The 12,315-nt window shown below is 35.6% G+C and overlaps 2 protein-coding genes across 5 annotated transcripts in view; one reads left to right on the top strand and one right to left on the bottom strand.

The window, feature by feature from the left end:
- Positions 1 to 7,626, top strand: part of LOC120777363 (octopamine receptor beta-3R) — a 72,330-nt gene extending 64,704 nt beyond the window's left edge. For 2 of the 4 annotated variants that reach the window (XM_040108635.1, XM_040108644.1), the window contains exons 8-10: positions 1,619 to 2,005; positions 6,163 to 6,271; positions 6,460 to 7,626. In XM_040108635.1, the coding sequence (XP_039964569.1) occupies positions 1,619 to 2,005; positions 6,163 to 6,271; positions 6,460 to 6,670 (707 nt within the window). In that variant the 3' untranslated portion in view covers positions 6,671 to 7,626. Of the gene's footprint in view, positions 1 to 1,618; positions 2,006 to 3,919; positions 4,010 to 6,162; positions 6,272 to 6,459 lie in introns of all 4 variants that reach the window. The other 2 variants (XM_040108654.1, XM_040108664.1) reach the window with 2 other exon arrangements.
- A 1,512-nt stretch (positions 7,627 to 9,138) lies between these two features.
- On the bottom strand, positions 9,139 to 12,065 carry LOC120766260. The gene is made up of 3 exons (XM_040091646.1): positions 11,288 to 12,065; positions 10,570 to 11,115; positions 9,139 to 9,889 (listed from the first exon to the last, which is right to left on the bottom strand). The coding sequence occupies exons 1-3, from the start codon at positions 11,393 to 11,395 to the stop codon at positions 9,662 to 9,664; spliced, it is 882 nt and encodes a 293-aa protein (XP_039947580.1). The 5' UTR covers positions 11,396 to 12,065; the 3' UTR covers positions 9,139 to 9,661.
- Positions 12,066 to 12,315: the final 250 nt, after the last annotated feature.

The raw sequence follows: 12,315 nt of genomic DNA, 5'->3' as shown, positions 1-12,315 counted from the left end.
TGAATACTGCGTTCGCCGTGGGCGTTGGACTTGAATGTTTTGATAATTACTGTTAGTAATTATTAAGGTGACATCGTAAGGGGTCCCATAACCTTCTTTTAAAAATACCAGCTATTTCATTTTTTTTACGAATTATATAACGACTGAATTGGGTAAAGAGATAACGATCGAGCGGCTCAGTTGTCTCCGCGCACCTGGAGAGTCAGAGTATGATCCCGAAACAAAGAGGCAATCTTCCGAGTGGATACGCCGGGTCTCCTCGCCGAAAAACGGGAAGATTGAGCAAATCCAAAGTGAAAACGATGCTTATTGTATTTTTTGACATCAAAAGCATCGTCCACCATGAATTTGTTCCTCCTGGACAAATCGTCAAATCCAAGTTTTACGTGGAAGTTGTCAATCGGATCCGACAAGAAATGGCAGCCGATTGGAAGTTGCACCACGACAACGCCCCGGCTCACACCGCCTTTCTTGTGAACAGCTACCTAACCAAGGCCCGCATCCTAACGCTTCCGTAGCCACCCTACAGCGCAGATGTGACCCCCGGACTTTTTTCTGTTTCCTTGCTTGAAAAGGCCGATGAAAGGCAAGCATTTTGAGACGACAGAGGGGATATAAGCAGCATGCACCTCGGCTCCCAAGGCTATTCCGGAGAATGCCTTCCGTGACGCCTTCAATGCTTAGAAATCGCGCTGGCAGCTCTGCGTCGACGCAGAAGGAGTCTATTGTGAAAGTTTTTAAAGAATTGTACCGATTGATTCAATAATTTTTCTTAATTCTACTCAGTCCAATTACTTTCCTTATACGTCGAAAACTGAAGTTAGCGGAAATTATGGAAATTGTTTTGTGTTAATGCCCCTAGACGTAAGGTAAATTTTCTGGCCGCATATAAACATCTAACAATAACATTATATTGAATGCATAATCATAAAAAATTAAGTTCTTGTATTTTGCAGTTTCAATTCTTTTTCGAAAATTTAATTTTCTTGGTTGAGTTTGACGTAAATTTTACCCTTGAAAGTAATCAACAAAGAGCAATTCATCTTTATCCAAAACCCCTTTGACACAGTTCGCATAAATGCATATCATAAACAAATATTCGTTAAAAGTATTTCTATCCAACGTTGCTTCTGCCAGACCATCTGAAAATGAATATCTAGCCGGCATAAAAACTAAACACGCATGTTCTGCATGCTATGAATTTACTTACATCCTTATTGTAAATATGTTTACATATTTCAATTGCATACTTTCATACTCTTAAAATTGAACATTTAATCATCTTTTAATCGCCCCCTCTATCGCCTTTTGTCCCACTGTATCTTGCAACTAGTTTTCTCATAGAGCTATTGAGTCCTCTCCCCCCAATCGAGTAATTGTAAATAATTAACATTCCAATATATCACCCTGTATATTTTTCGTACTTCCACCAACAACAACAAATCAACAACCAATCAACCAACTAACTGTTAACTTCAAAATCCGTCTTGTAATACCAACCAACCTTATCTCGAATATGTGTGTGTCTATGTGTAACCACTTGAATTTCTACCATCCCAACTGCAACGGTTTAACGGTAACCACGGACTGTTCTGGCACAACCGAAACAAACGAACAGAGCCGCAGCTGCCAACAGAAGTCGATTTCTCGCAAAAGTCGTCACTTAAACGACGCGGCGGAATCTGCATATTTGTCGATGAGGAAGAGGCCATTAATATGATTGAACAAAAGACTGGTAGTGGCAACCAAGCCAAGTGCATCACCTTCGATACTGTGAACGTCGGCTACGAGAGCACCGATATGGCCAACGCGAAAGTCAATAAGGCGGCCGTTAAGTGCCAATTATGCGGCGCCAATACGAGGCCGCAATTGCGTTTACCAGTTCCCGGCGGTCAGGGACAGGGTCATAGTCGAAGCGACAAACGTTTTTGGCACACGAATCGTTGGTGGCACAAACGCAAGAACCGCCAGCGAAGGTCGGAGGAATGCCAGTGCGGCGCTACCGGTGAGTGAGTGTAGTTAAGACGAGCACGTGATTGCGGAGATGTGTACAAAGGTCACACACATACTCCTACATTTGTACATGAAAAATATAAATATAACAAAAATGATGCATTCAAACACATACAGACATGCATATTTACGTAAATGACCGGCCGTAGATATCAAATCGCTGCTTGTACTTTTCACTTAACATCTGTAATTAGTAGAAATATTATTTGCATTCACATCCTATTCTCACTTGCATACGAGAGTGTACATACAAGAGTAAGTATATACATTAGTACCAATTAGAAACGTACCTGTAGAGAACATGCTTGGACGGTCACTCGCAGAGATAAAGTCAAATTTTTTCAAAATCATTTGCGTCGCTATGGAAACCGATCCGTAAACTAATCGCTAACTATGTAATCCTATCACCGAAATGAATTTTGTACAGAACGCGTGCTGTGAGAAAGTGTTAAAAGCGCATATGTAAATATGTATGCATCAGTGGCGTTGAAGAATTGGTCTGTATATATGATTTTCGATTGACTCACCAAATCCGGACAAAACAAAATGTTTCAGACAGTACTCTATGTACATATGCATTTCGAATTGCCTTCTGTTAAGCCGTTATTCTTGCTTTAAATTATCTTTATTATCTATAAGTCATTCCACTCTATTTGTGTTATCCAACTGTTTGCCTACTGAAGAACTATTTTACCGTAATTTTATCTCGTTTTCTACATTTTTTAATCTCTATGTGAACACTTTTATGGGTATATGTATTTGTGTGTAAATTTTCATATAAATAACTGATTGGTTAATATATCAATATAAATATGTAAGTGTTTGCTTAATTATGTAAAATGATCTGATTTCCGTCGAAATGAAAATGATTATTCAGTACCTCTTATTTCATACGTACATACTATATAGTTATGTATTTCAAATTCGAATCGCCAAAGCTAGGAGAGCGCGGATGGAAGACGGACTAATGTAACCAAATGCTAGTAGAATAGAGAAATAGTTTTGACATACGTATATGATATACATATGTATACATATGTATGTATGGTATAATGTATACTACCTGAAATAATGGAGAATGATGTATGGGGTACAGTTCAGGTCAGTAGATTTATCGATGATTTACCATTCTTTCAATTGAACCATTTTTCATAAGGGGAAAAGGAAAATTTATGCAATAAATATATTTGAGCTATTGGTAAGATTTGTTTTAGACTAACAAAAGAAGGCATCTGAACAACTTTGGGCTTCCAATACTAACCTTTTCTTTTCTCTCACGTAATAACGTCAGCTTCATTAACTGTGATACCTCAACTTCTCTATAATACGTTTAGAGATTCCGAAAACTTTCGACTTTATAATAACAAAGCTCAAGTAAGTGTAGAGCCCTCAACAGCTCACCAACTAATTTTTATGAGATTTTAAGGGGAGGGATCAGTCGCTAATATCCGTATAAGAATCTTCTTTGAGAGCTTGTTTAATGCAAAAAATATATCTTATTATGAGATCGTTCCTTTCTTTTATAGATATGAGCAAGTGTACGTATGTAAAAAAATATGTCACGTAGTCAATTTATGGCAAACAAAGAACATTTATACTATTTTAAGATCAGGTACATAATTCCGAAATGAATGGATTGTAATTGTATCCTCTGGAAGCAAACTATTAACTTAATCCTTTCTTAGTAAATACAGTTATGACCCCAAGAAGAAATAATCTAACAATTGGAGTGTACATATTTAGCCCTGCAAAGCACCTAATATTTGTGTTCATTGCACCAATTATATTGGAAACAATACATATTATATAAATATCTTTTTGCAAAAGTGACTATTGTATTATGTATACATAAGTAAGTATATTCAAGTAAATAAATTCTTATGCCTACACACGTATATACTCGCAGATAACTTAGGTATACATGTACGTTTTAAAACAAGTCCTCATAAATCCGACGATGGGTACCGGTGCAGCACTATTGAAACTGTGGAGATACGTAAGTCATGAACCCCAGCAACTCTGCCAAATACGACTTTTCATAAAAGAAAACTATAAATGTACCCTAAATGAACGTTTAATACCGTTTATATACATATGAGTCACATTTTTATACTCTTGCAACATGCTGCTACAGAGTATAATGGTTACATAAAACTAATCTAGATAGGTAAGGGGTTATATACATATACAATAAATTATCAGTGTGAAGAGACGAGATTGATTCCTGAAAGTTGCAAGAGTATAAAATGTTCGGTTGCCGGAACTTAGTCCTTCCTTACTTTTTGAAAATCTATTTGTGTTATAATGTAATTATATTTAAATAATATATAACGATCATTGGATTTAAGTGTTTTAGGAAATTATTTATATCTTATTTTCTATAATTTCCTAACAAAATATGTAAATTTTGCTCAAAAATTACCAAACCTTTTGAATATAGCATTTCCATTGGACTTAATACAACATTTGGATTGACCTACCAGAGCTTAAATACGTTTTTTTTCTATATCATTTATAAAAATGTTCTTCAGCACTTCGGCTACGACTGCTTGAATGGCAATCATAAAATACTTCTTTCACTTTGGTTTTCAGTTTAAGAAATAGAAGTAGTCACATGGTGATAGATCAGGCGAGTACGGAGGATTGTTAATGAAATAAATCTCTTAATTGTCTCTTGATTTCAGTCGTATTTAATCATTCAGCCAATATTCTAGTAGTAAGATTCGTACGGACTTTTTTTTAAGTTTAACTCAAAATTTTATTTACTGTCAGCCGATTTATATGAAGTTAACTGAGTTTGAAAGAGGATAAATGTCACTTCTTAATGTTGCAATAGAGATCGCTCCATGTTGTATGATTGAAATATAAGTTCGGTTATTTATGAGCCACACCAACCGGTTTAATTCCTCCTTTCCGTCTTATTGTACTTATAAGTGTTTCTCATATGTAGCGACCTTCTCTAATAGATGTTAGGTATGAAATAATCTAATAAAGTTATTTACTTAATTTTTTATTAATATGTATGTATAAATATTTTTTTTCTAAAAAGTATTCAGTTTTAAACTATTTTGCATATCACTGCCGTTTCCTATGTGGGATTTCGTATTGTCTTATCACCAACCGAACTCCACTTGTAAAAAAAAGTAGCATGTTCTCTCACTAACGATTTGGAGCGGATAGCAAATCTTACAAATCAAATCCCCTTCAAAGGAAATCTAATTAATTTAAAACAACTCCGAAGTTATTTGTGACTTTTTCAAGAAGAGTTAAAAAAATGAACAGGCGATTTCTATTTGCGGTTGTATTTAGGGTCGTTTTTTCTATGTCTGGTTAGCATCTGTCAGTTGAGTTCTGGTTAACTTAACCAATACTCCTTTTTCGGTAGAGAAGCTTTTCTTAACCAGAACTTAACCAGACAACTTTGGACATTTGTTTTGTTAAATTGAAATGGAATTAATAAGAATTGGTTAAATCGGGTCTTTATGAGTTAAAATGGCATTAAAATTTATTTGACGGAAAGTATGAAAATTGTGATACATAATTCTATCAGTCATAAAATGTAAAGGGATAAATGCACATACGGTAATCAGATTCTTCTCAAAATATGTACTTGCATAACGACTAAGTTTTCTGTTTTTCATACGAGTCTAAATTTTGGTAAACTTTATTGGTGCTTTGCTCCTTCCATCCTTTTCTAACTCTCTCGCTCGCTTGTAATTGTTCGCATTGATCTTATCTGCTCATATTTACTATTACTTATTGCCTCAAAAAGGCATTTACCGTTATCAGTACCATTGCAAATACTCACTTACATTTCTTTCGTTAATATCTCATACGTAGCACATAAGTATACCGCACACGAGTATATTTCACAACATAAGTATCTTATCTTTCATAGCCCATTTTGAACTCCAGAAATCTTGCTTAAATGCTTGCTTGAAGTTGTTTCCTCTAATCCAGAATGTATGTAGCTGACTATATGTTTCGCAAATAAACTTTAAAATCTTAAGTTGCACTACACCAAAAATACTAAATAGACTTGTATATATGTACGAATGCGCGTGTCTACACATTTTATTTCCAATAACCTTTGCTTAGAAGTGTCATGCACACAGGCATTTACATGGATGAAATTTTCGTACTTTCTAGGCGGCTCGGTGCGACCGACGAAAGGCTGGAAGGCTGAACACAAAGCTGCGCGGACCTTGGGTATCATAATGGGTGTGTTCCTGCTTTGCTGGCTGCCATTCTTCCTGTGGTGAGTAGAACCATAATAGACGATTTAACAATATAAATAATTCATAAAAACTTACCACTATATTTGGAGTCGACAGTAACCCATCTATCCACAACTTTTTACAATAACATTTATCGATATACATATGTACATCTATATATTATATAAATATGTTTTCCATTTGGCATTTTGTTTTGCTTCCTTTGAAGGTATGTAATAACTTCTCTGTGCGGTGCGGCCTGCCCTTGTCCGGATGTAGTCGTCGTGGTGCTTTTCTGGATCGGCTACTTCAACTCCACACTGAACCCGCTGATCTACGCCTATTTCAACCGGGACTTTCGCGAAGCCTTCCGCAATACACTGGAATGTGTGATTCCGTGTTTGCGCAAGCGCAACCCCTACGACGCCTACTACGTGTAGTACGCCAAAGTGGCGAGTGCTCATGCAAAAATGTAGTAAGTTTGTGTTCCTTGTCCATGGTACACCACCTGCTCACAGGCATAGCAGCGTGTGTACCATGGAAAATTTGTAGTGTAATATCAGCAGCTCGTGCTTCTTTCTACCTTACTCAGCAAACGAGAGCACTTCAAACAGTTTATGTGATATGAATTTGTAAGTTAAAGTTAGCGAAAACATCATTATGTTAAATTCCATGTACGGCCGAATGAGCCACACATACATACTGCAGAATAGACCAATGGACGTTGAATAAGTATGTACTTAATTATATTTAGCGAATTATGTATTTGAACTTGAGCAAACATGTGCGATCGCACGCGTAGATAGCATCACCTCATAACACTTAGAAAAAGATAAATTTTGAATTTAGTATTAAAATGTGCATATATATGTGTTAAATTGATGTACATACCATCAGATGTGCTAGTTAAATAGATATGTAGTCAAAAAGCAATACTTGTATAAACTATCCAAGCGGATCTTGTTTAAATATCGTATGTAATATGCATTATGAATATGAGTTTAGTTATAAAAATATACTTTATTTGATATTTATGAAAATAAAAAACTAGGTTAGGTCGAATGATAGATCTGCAAAGGAAAAGTGATGGTATATAGATTGCCGAGTTAATGTGCGTTCCTCATTCGTTTAGCAAAACCAAATCTACAAAGTGGAAATTTCGCTGCTTTCGCGCGAAAATAGAATAAAGGGGGTTCCCACCATTCTCAAATAACTGTTTCCTTCGACATTTCTTACATTTTCAAAGGTTTCCATATGCACTATTCTCCCAAGTATTCTACAAAAGAGGCTCCTGAGTGCTTTCGGCTATAACCGCGTAAGCGGTGTCTACGCTAGTAAAGAAGAAGATTCTACAAAGGAATTCTCTGTGGAAAATTTGTACGCAAGTAAAGAAGAAGATAGTACAAAGGAATTCTCTGTGGAAAATTTGTGTAACTGCCGTTCGGAAAGGAATTAGCCGATTGACGCGGTAGATGAGTGGCGAAGCGCTTTGAAGTTATTGGCATATACGGGTATTTTGTAATCCCTCTTACCTACGCACACAAATTATAGAACGAGTTGGTAACAATTTAACTGAAAAGCAAGAATCACAGTATTGTCGTAAAAGCGATGTTTGACTGTAATTTTTGAAATGTTGATCTCCTCAACTCCAAACATCTAATAACACGGTATTCCATTTGCACCACACATTGCTTTCTGAAATGGTTTTATGAGGTTAACTTATTGATTGCTTTAGATGGACTTAAACTAGAATACCTATTGTACAAGTACTTATTATATTGGGTAGTCGAAAAAGTCTTTTCGTATTTTGTCATACCATATAGTGTCGGAAATGTGCGATTTTACGCTTCATTTAACCAAAAAAATTAAATTCGGGGGAGTTGAAAAAAAGTTACAGCTGTTCAAAAATGAATGAAAATAATGAAGAAATTCGCTATATTTTGAAATTTTTGTATAAAAAAGGGAAAAATGCCACGCAAGCCGCCAATAAAGTTTGTGAATTTCGAAATTTCGATTTACACTGATGGAATAATGTCTCTAGCGACAAAATGGCAAAAAGTGGTCGACCAAAATGGTACAAACTTGTTTATTTATTTATTTATCACTATAAATATAAAAGAATAAGTTGAAGTTTAATTAGAAATACGAAAAGACTTTTTCGGCTACCCAATACTTTAATGGCTAGAAATTTTATTTAACTTTTCTTTATATATATTTAATCGGTGTTCAAAAATTGTTGAATAATTGCAAAAATCCGTTGGCCTCGGACCAGTTCATTTTCGATTCGTGTTTTTCCTAACTAGTTCGCTGCTTCACCGCAGGGATTTAGGACACAGGTCGGGGGAATTGTACAAAAAAGTAGTGGATCTGCAGAATGTTGGTAGTTAAATATTAAATGTATTATACAGAGTTACAAAATAAAGTATTAAATGTCCCGCAATGAGCTGATGGCATATTGCGAAACCAAAGTTGCATATAAATATTTAATATTTAAGTGGATGTGTTAGAAATATTACTGTTTACATGTGTTTCGATATATCTACTATAATTAAATACCATCAGATAGACCAAAAAATTATTTATATCAATAACTGAGCAAATTCAAGTATTTAGTGATTGCGGCAGAGCAGAAACGTTATCGATTGCGTAACCAAATTGAATTTTCATGTAAATTTAAGTTATGAGTAAGCTTGCTTAACCTAGAAAACAATTAGATACTCAAGCGTCGAGAATCTTAAAAAATCAAGCATAAAGACAATCCTCAAAATGGCAAAAAAAATACTGATGAGGTTACATTGAATTTTTTTATTTGAATAAGTGTGTGTGCGTATGTGTTTTACTGGTGAACAACGGTGCAAGCAAAAATTATAAATTCCCGCGTTAAACGAAGAATAACTTTGCCATCTTACGTTTTCAATCCTTGGCACAAATTACGGTAACCTGATCTTGGCTTAACATACAAATTTAAATGTTTTATTTCGGTTTGTACCACATTTTTAAGTGCACACTACCTTTTGTGATATTTATACATTTAATTTATGAAAATAGAATATGGAAATTCCAGTATATGGACAAGCTTATGTGAATGGTGATCGAAAGAGCTATGTTGAAAGAAACTATAAACATTATTTAATATACTGCTTATGAACTCAATTAGCAACAGGCATTTTGTAATGTACAAGAAAAGTGAAAAATTTTGCAACTTGTTAAAACATAAATGTTTTTTTTTGCAAAATAACCCAAGAGCAGCTAATAAAAAATATTTTGAATGAAAAAATACTTGTCTTTTTAGCAAACCTGCAATTCTTTCTTCCTCTTCCAATATAATATACAGATTTAGACTAAGTTTCCTTTAAATTTTAATGTAAAATTGTTTTTTCTAATGTGAAATTTATTTTCATAGAACAGCAGTCGTTCCCCTATTATTAAAACTAAACAAATTTGGCTCTTCGCACAAAACCATCTGATGTGGCAATGAAAACCCGCTTGTTCCCGCTACACACCAGCGCATTTACACAACTGCCGACTTCTACTTCGCCAAGAGGTGTGGGTACCGCCTGTTCCAAATTGGTCCAACCTTTTACCTTGTTGTCATAGCCGCCACTGTAGACGGTGTTCTCGTCTCCGCAGATCGCTTGAATGATCAACTCGTGGCAATTCTGAAAATACAGAACACAATTCAGATTGGAACTCGAAATTGATGAGCTTTTTCTTCATGGATGCAAGAAGACGTAAAGCAGATGTCCCGGGAAACGCACGGTTTCGACGGGTTGAGATCATAGGTAGTTAGAGTATAGGCGGTCTTTGCCCGCAAAACATTTGTATGTATGGTCTGTATTTCAGTATTTTCTTTTTGTGGTTAAGGGTGAAAAATCGTACAATCATCAACGAATAGGGTGAAAAAATTCCCCCTGATAATAGTGAAAGTTTCGAAACATAAAAATTACACGTAAATGAGAATGCACACCACTCTGCAGAACATCTTGTTTGGTTCTTCTTCAACCATGAAGGAAGTTAAGAGCTTTCGTTGCCTTCTACAGTCATTGATCATGTCAAAGCGTTTTGAAAGCATTACTTCGATTGTCCTCCCACAGGGATGTTTTATCTTCATTGCTTTCAATTAAATTACCACGATTAACGGAATTCACTGGAATTTCGACGATCTAACCTTGCTTTTATCTGTTCGTAGAATATTTATGAATGTGATTGTCGTCCCAACTGGCATGAATCGAAACAATGTAACCACTTAAGGCTTGCGAGAATGTGCCGTTCCCGAAATTCGATTTAACTAACATTAAAGTTGGTTGACGCGAAATTATCACATCTTATTATTGCTTACCGTTAAATTCCAAACACTTTCGAATTTTTGTTGCGGCAGATTCTTCACGAGAGACAATCCTTTCCCACTACGATCGGCGAACACAAGGAAAGTGCGTTTATCATCGATCACAGGACCAACTAGCGCCAACGGCGATTTGCCCGGCAACACAGCCTTGTTGCTGTATTTGCCCGATTTGCCAGCAATCATGTCCGACACCACCACGTCCAAATCTCGAACTGTATATATAAGAGATTTCTCAGCCCCCAGCGACTTCACCTCTTCAACCAGATTATATTTGAATTTGATTTTATCATCTATCCAGTTCGTAACGACCCCCTTCTCATCACCCGTATACAAAATATCACCGTCACAGTACATCGCTTGGATGACATCCTCGCAGCAGAAAAGCTGCTCCATTTGGTCGTAAGGTGGTGCCAGAAATTTCACACAACCATCACAGCTGCTGGAGTATAGTTTACCGTTATTCGAATTTATTGCCATCGCGTATATGTAACTGTCATGCGCATCCACGGATTTAATTAGATTCAAATCATTATCCCAAATCTGTAAAAGTAAACATTCATTGGAATTACATTAACGAAGTCTACAACAACATTGCATATGTTCCCATGACTTGTCGTGAAATTAATTTGACATATGGGACATTAGCCTTTGTACATATTTTGTTGGTTATTGCATTTCATTTGCAATGGCACTAATTAAACATTGTACTAACTTTGATTTTGCCATCGGCGCCGCCAGAGAACAGCTGGCTGTTGTGGTATGCCAAGCAAGTGACATCGCCCTCATGTTGTTCCGACGATTGTTTCTCTACCGTTGCCATTACTTCTGGAGGATTTAGTTCTGAACCAAATACAATGATACTTTTTGTCCACAAATCGTGTTGAACTTCAAAGGAATTCACTTGTTTCTATGAGTTATTTAAGCAGTCTGATTGCGATACAATTGTATCGACGCTGTGTGCCGTTATTTACAGACATATACTTCCATAAATAATAAAAAAATATGCATTTATGTCCTATATGTATGTATGTATGTATATCGCAACACTCGAAATCTTCCGGAATATTCGCATGCACTTCCAATCAAACATAAAAACACAACTGACGCTATTTCTTCTCAAAGAGCAATTTCTGAGCGTTGAGAAATCCACCTTCTAATTTTAGCCATTCCCAAAAATAAAACTTTTCAAATGTGTAAATTAAAAAATAGCATAACTTAAACATGTACAATTTTCACAGTCATGCTTAGGCTTCGTTGTAACAAAATAATTGTGTTTTTTTTAAATTGAGCAGTTTTTTATTCGAGAATAATCGTATTTCAAAAACTTCAACTCTCTACTATGCTTATATAGATTTCAGTTCCATTTGAAAGCAGAATTAAAACTAGGGCTGGTATGTACATACATATGTATGTATGTATTTCATAAACCGGCATAAAAATGGATCTTGACTTCGTGAGAGAATAGCAAACGTTCCTTATTTTAACATATATTATACATTTTTAGACAAAAGTCCGATGCTCAAGAAACATTGCGAACTGAGAAGCGGCGAATCGAATAATTTATTTTAATTCCAATGTATGTGTACGTATATGGATATATGTATGTATTAATATTCATTTGTTGATAAGTGTTTGCAGGTAGACTTGGGTGCAGGACCTATATTCCTTATCTGCTCCTACCAACATAGAAATGGGTTGTTTTCCAATAACATGGAAAGCAATAGCAAACCTCGAAGCAAA

The sequence above is a fragment of the Bactrocera tryoni genome, chromosome 1 (assembly GCF_016617805.1).
Source record: "Bactrocera tryoni isolate S06 chromosome 1, CSIRO_BtryS06_freeze2, whole genome shotgun sequence".
NCBI classification, from domain to species: domain Eukaryota; kingdom Metazoa; phylum Arthropoda; class Insecta; order Diptera; family Tephritidae; genus Bactrocera; species Bactrocera tryoni.
Note: the sequence above shows the minus strand (reverse complement) of the source record. Positions and strands in the feature narration are given on the sequence as shown.

Bases quoted from the DNA above. Each gene is read 5' to 3' on its own strand.
- LOC120766260 (XM_040091646.1), bottom strand. From the start codon at position 11,395: ATGGCAACGGTAGAGAAACAATCGTCGGAACAACATGAGGGCGATGTC. The intron at 11,116-11,287 runs GTTAGTACAATG...TTACTTTTACAG, and splicing joins GCGCCGATGGCAAAATCAAA to ATTTGGGATAATGATTTGAA. The intron at 9,890-10,569 runs GTAAGCAATAAT...CTGTATTTTCAG, and splicing joins AAAGTGTTTGGAATTTAACG to AATTGCCACGAGTTGATCAT.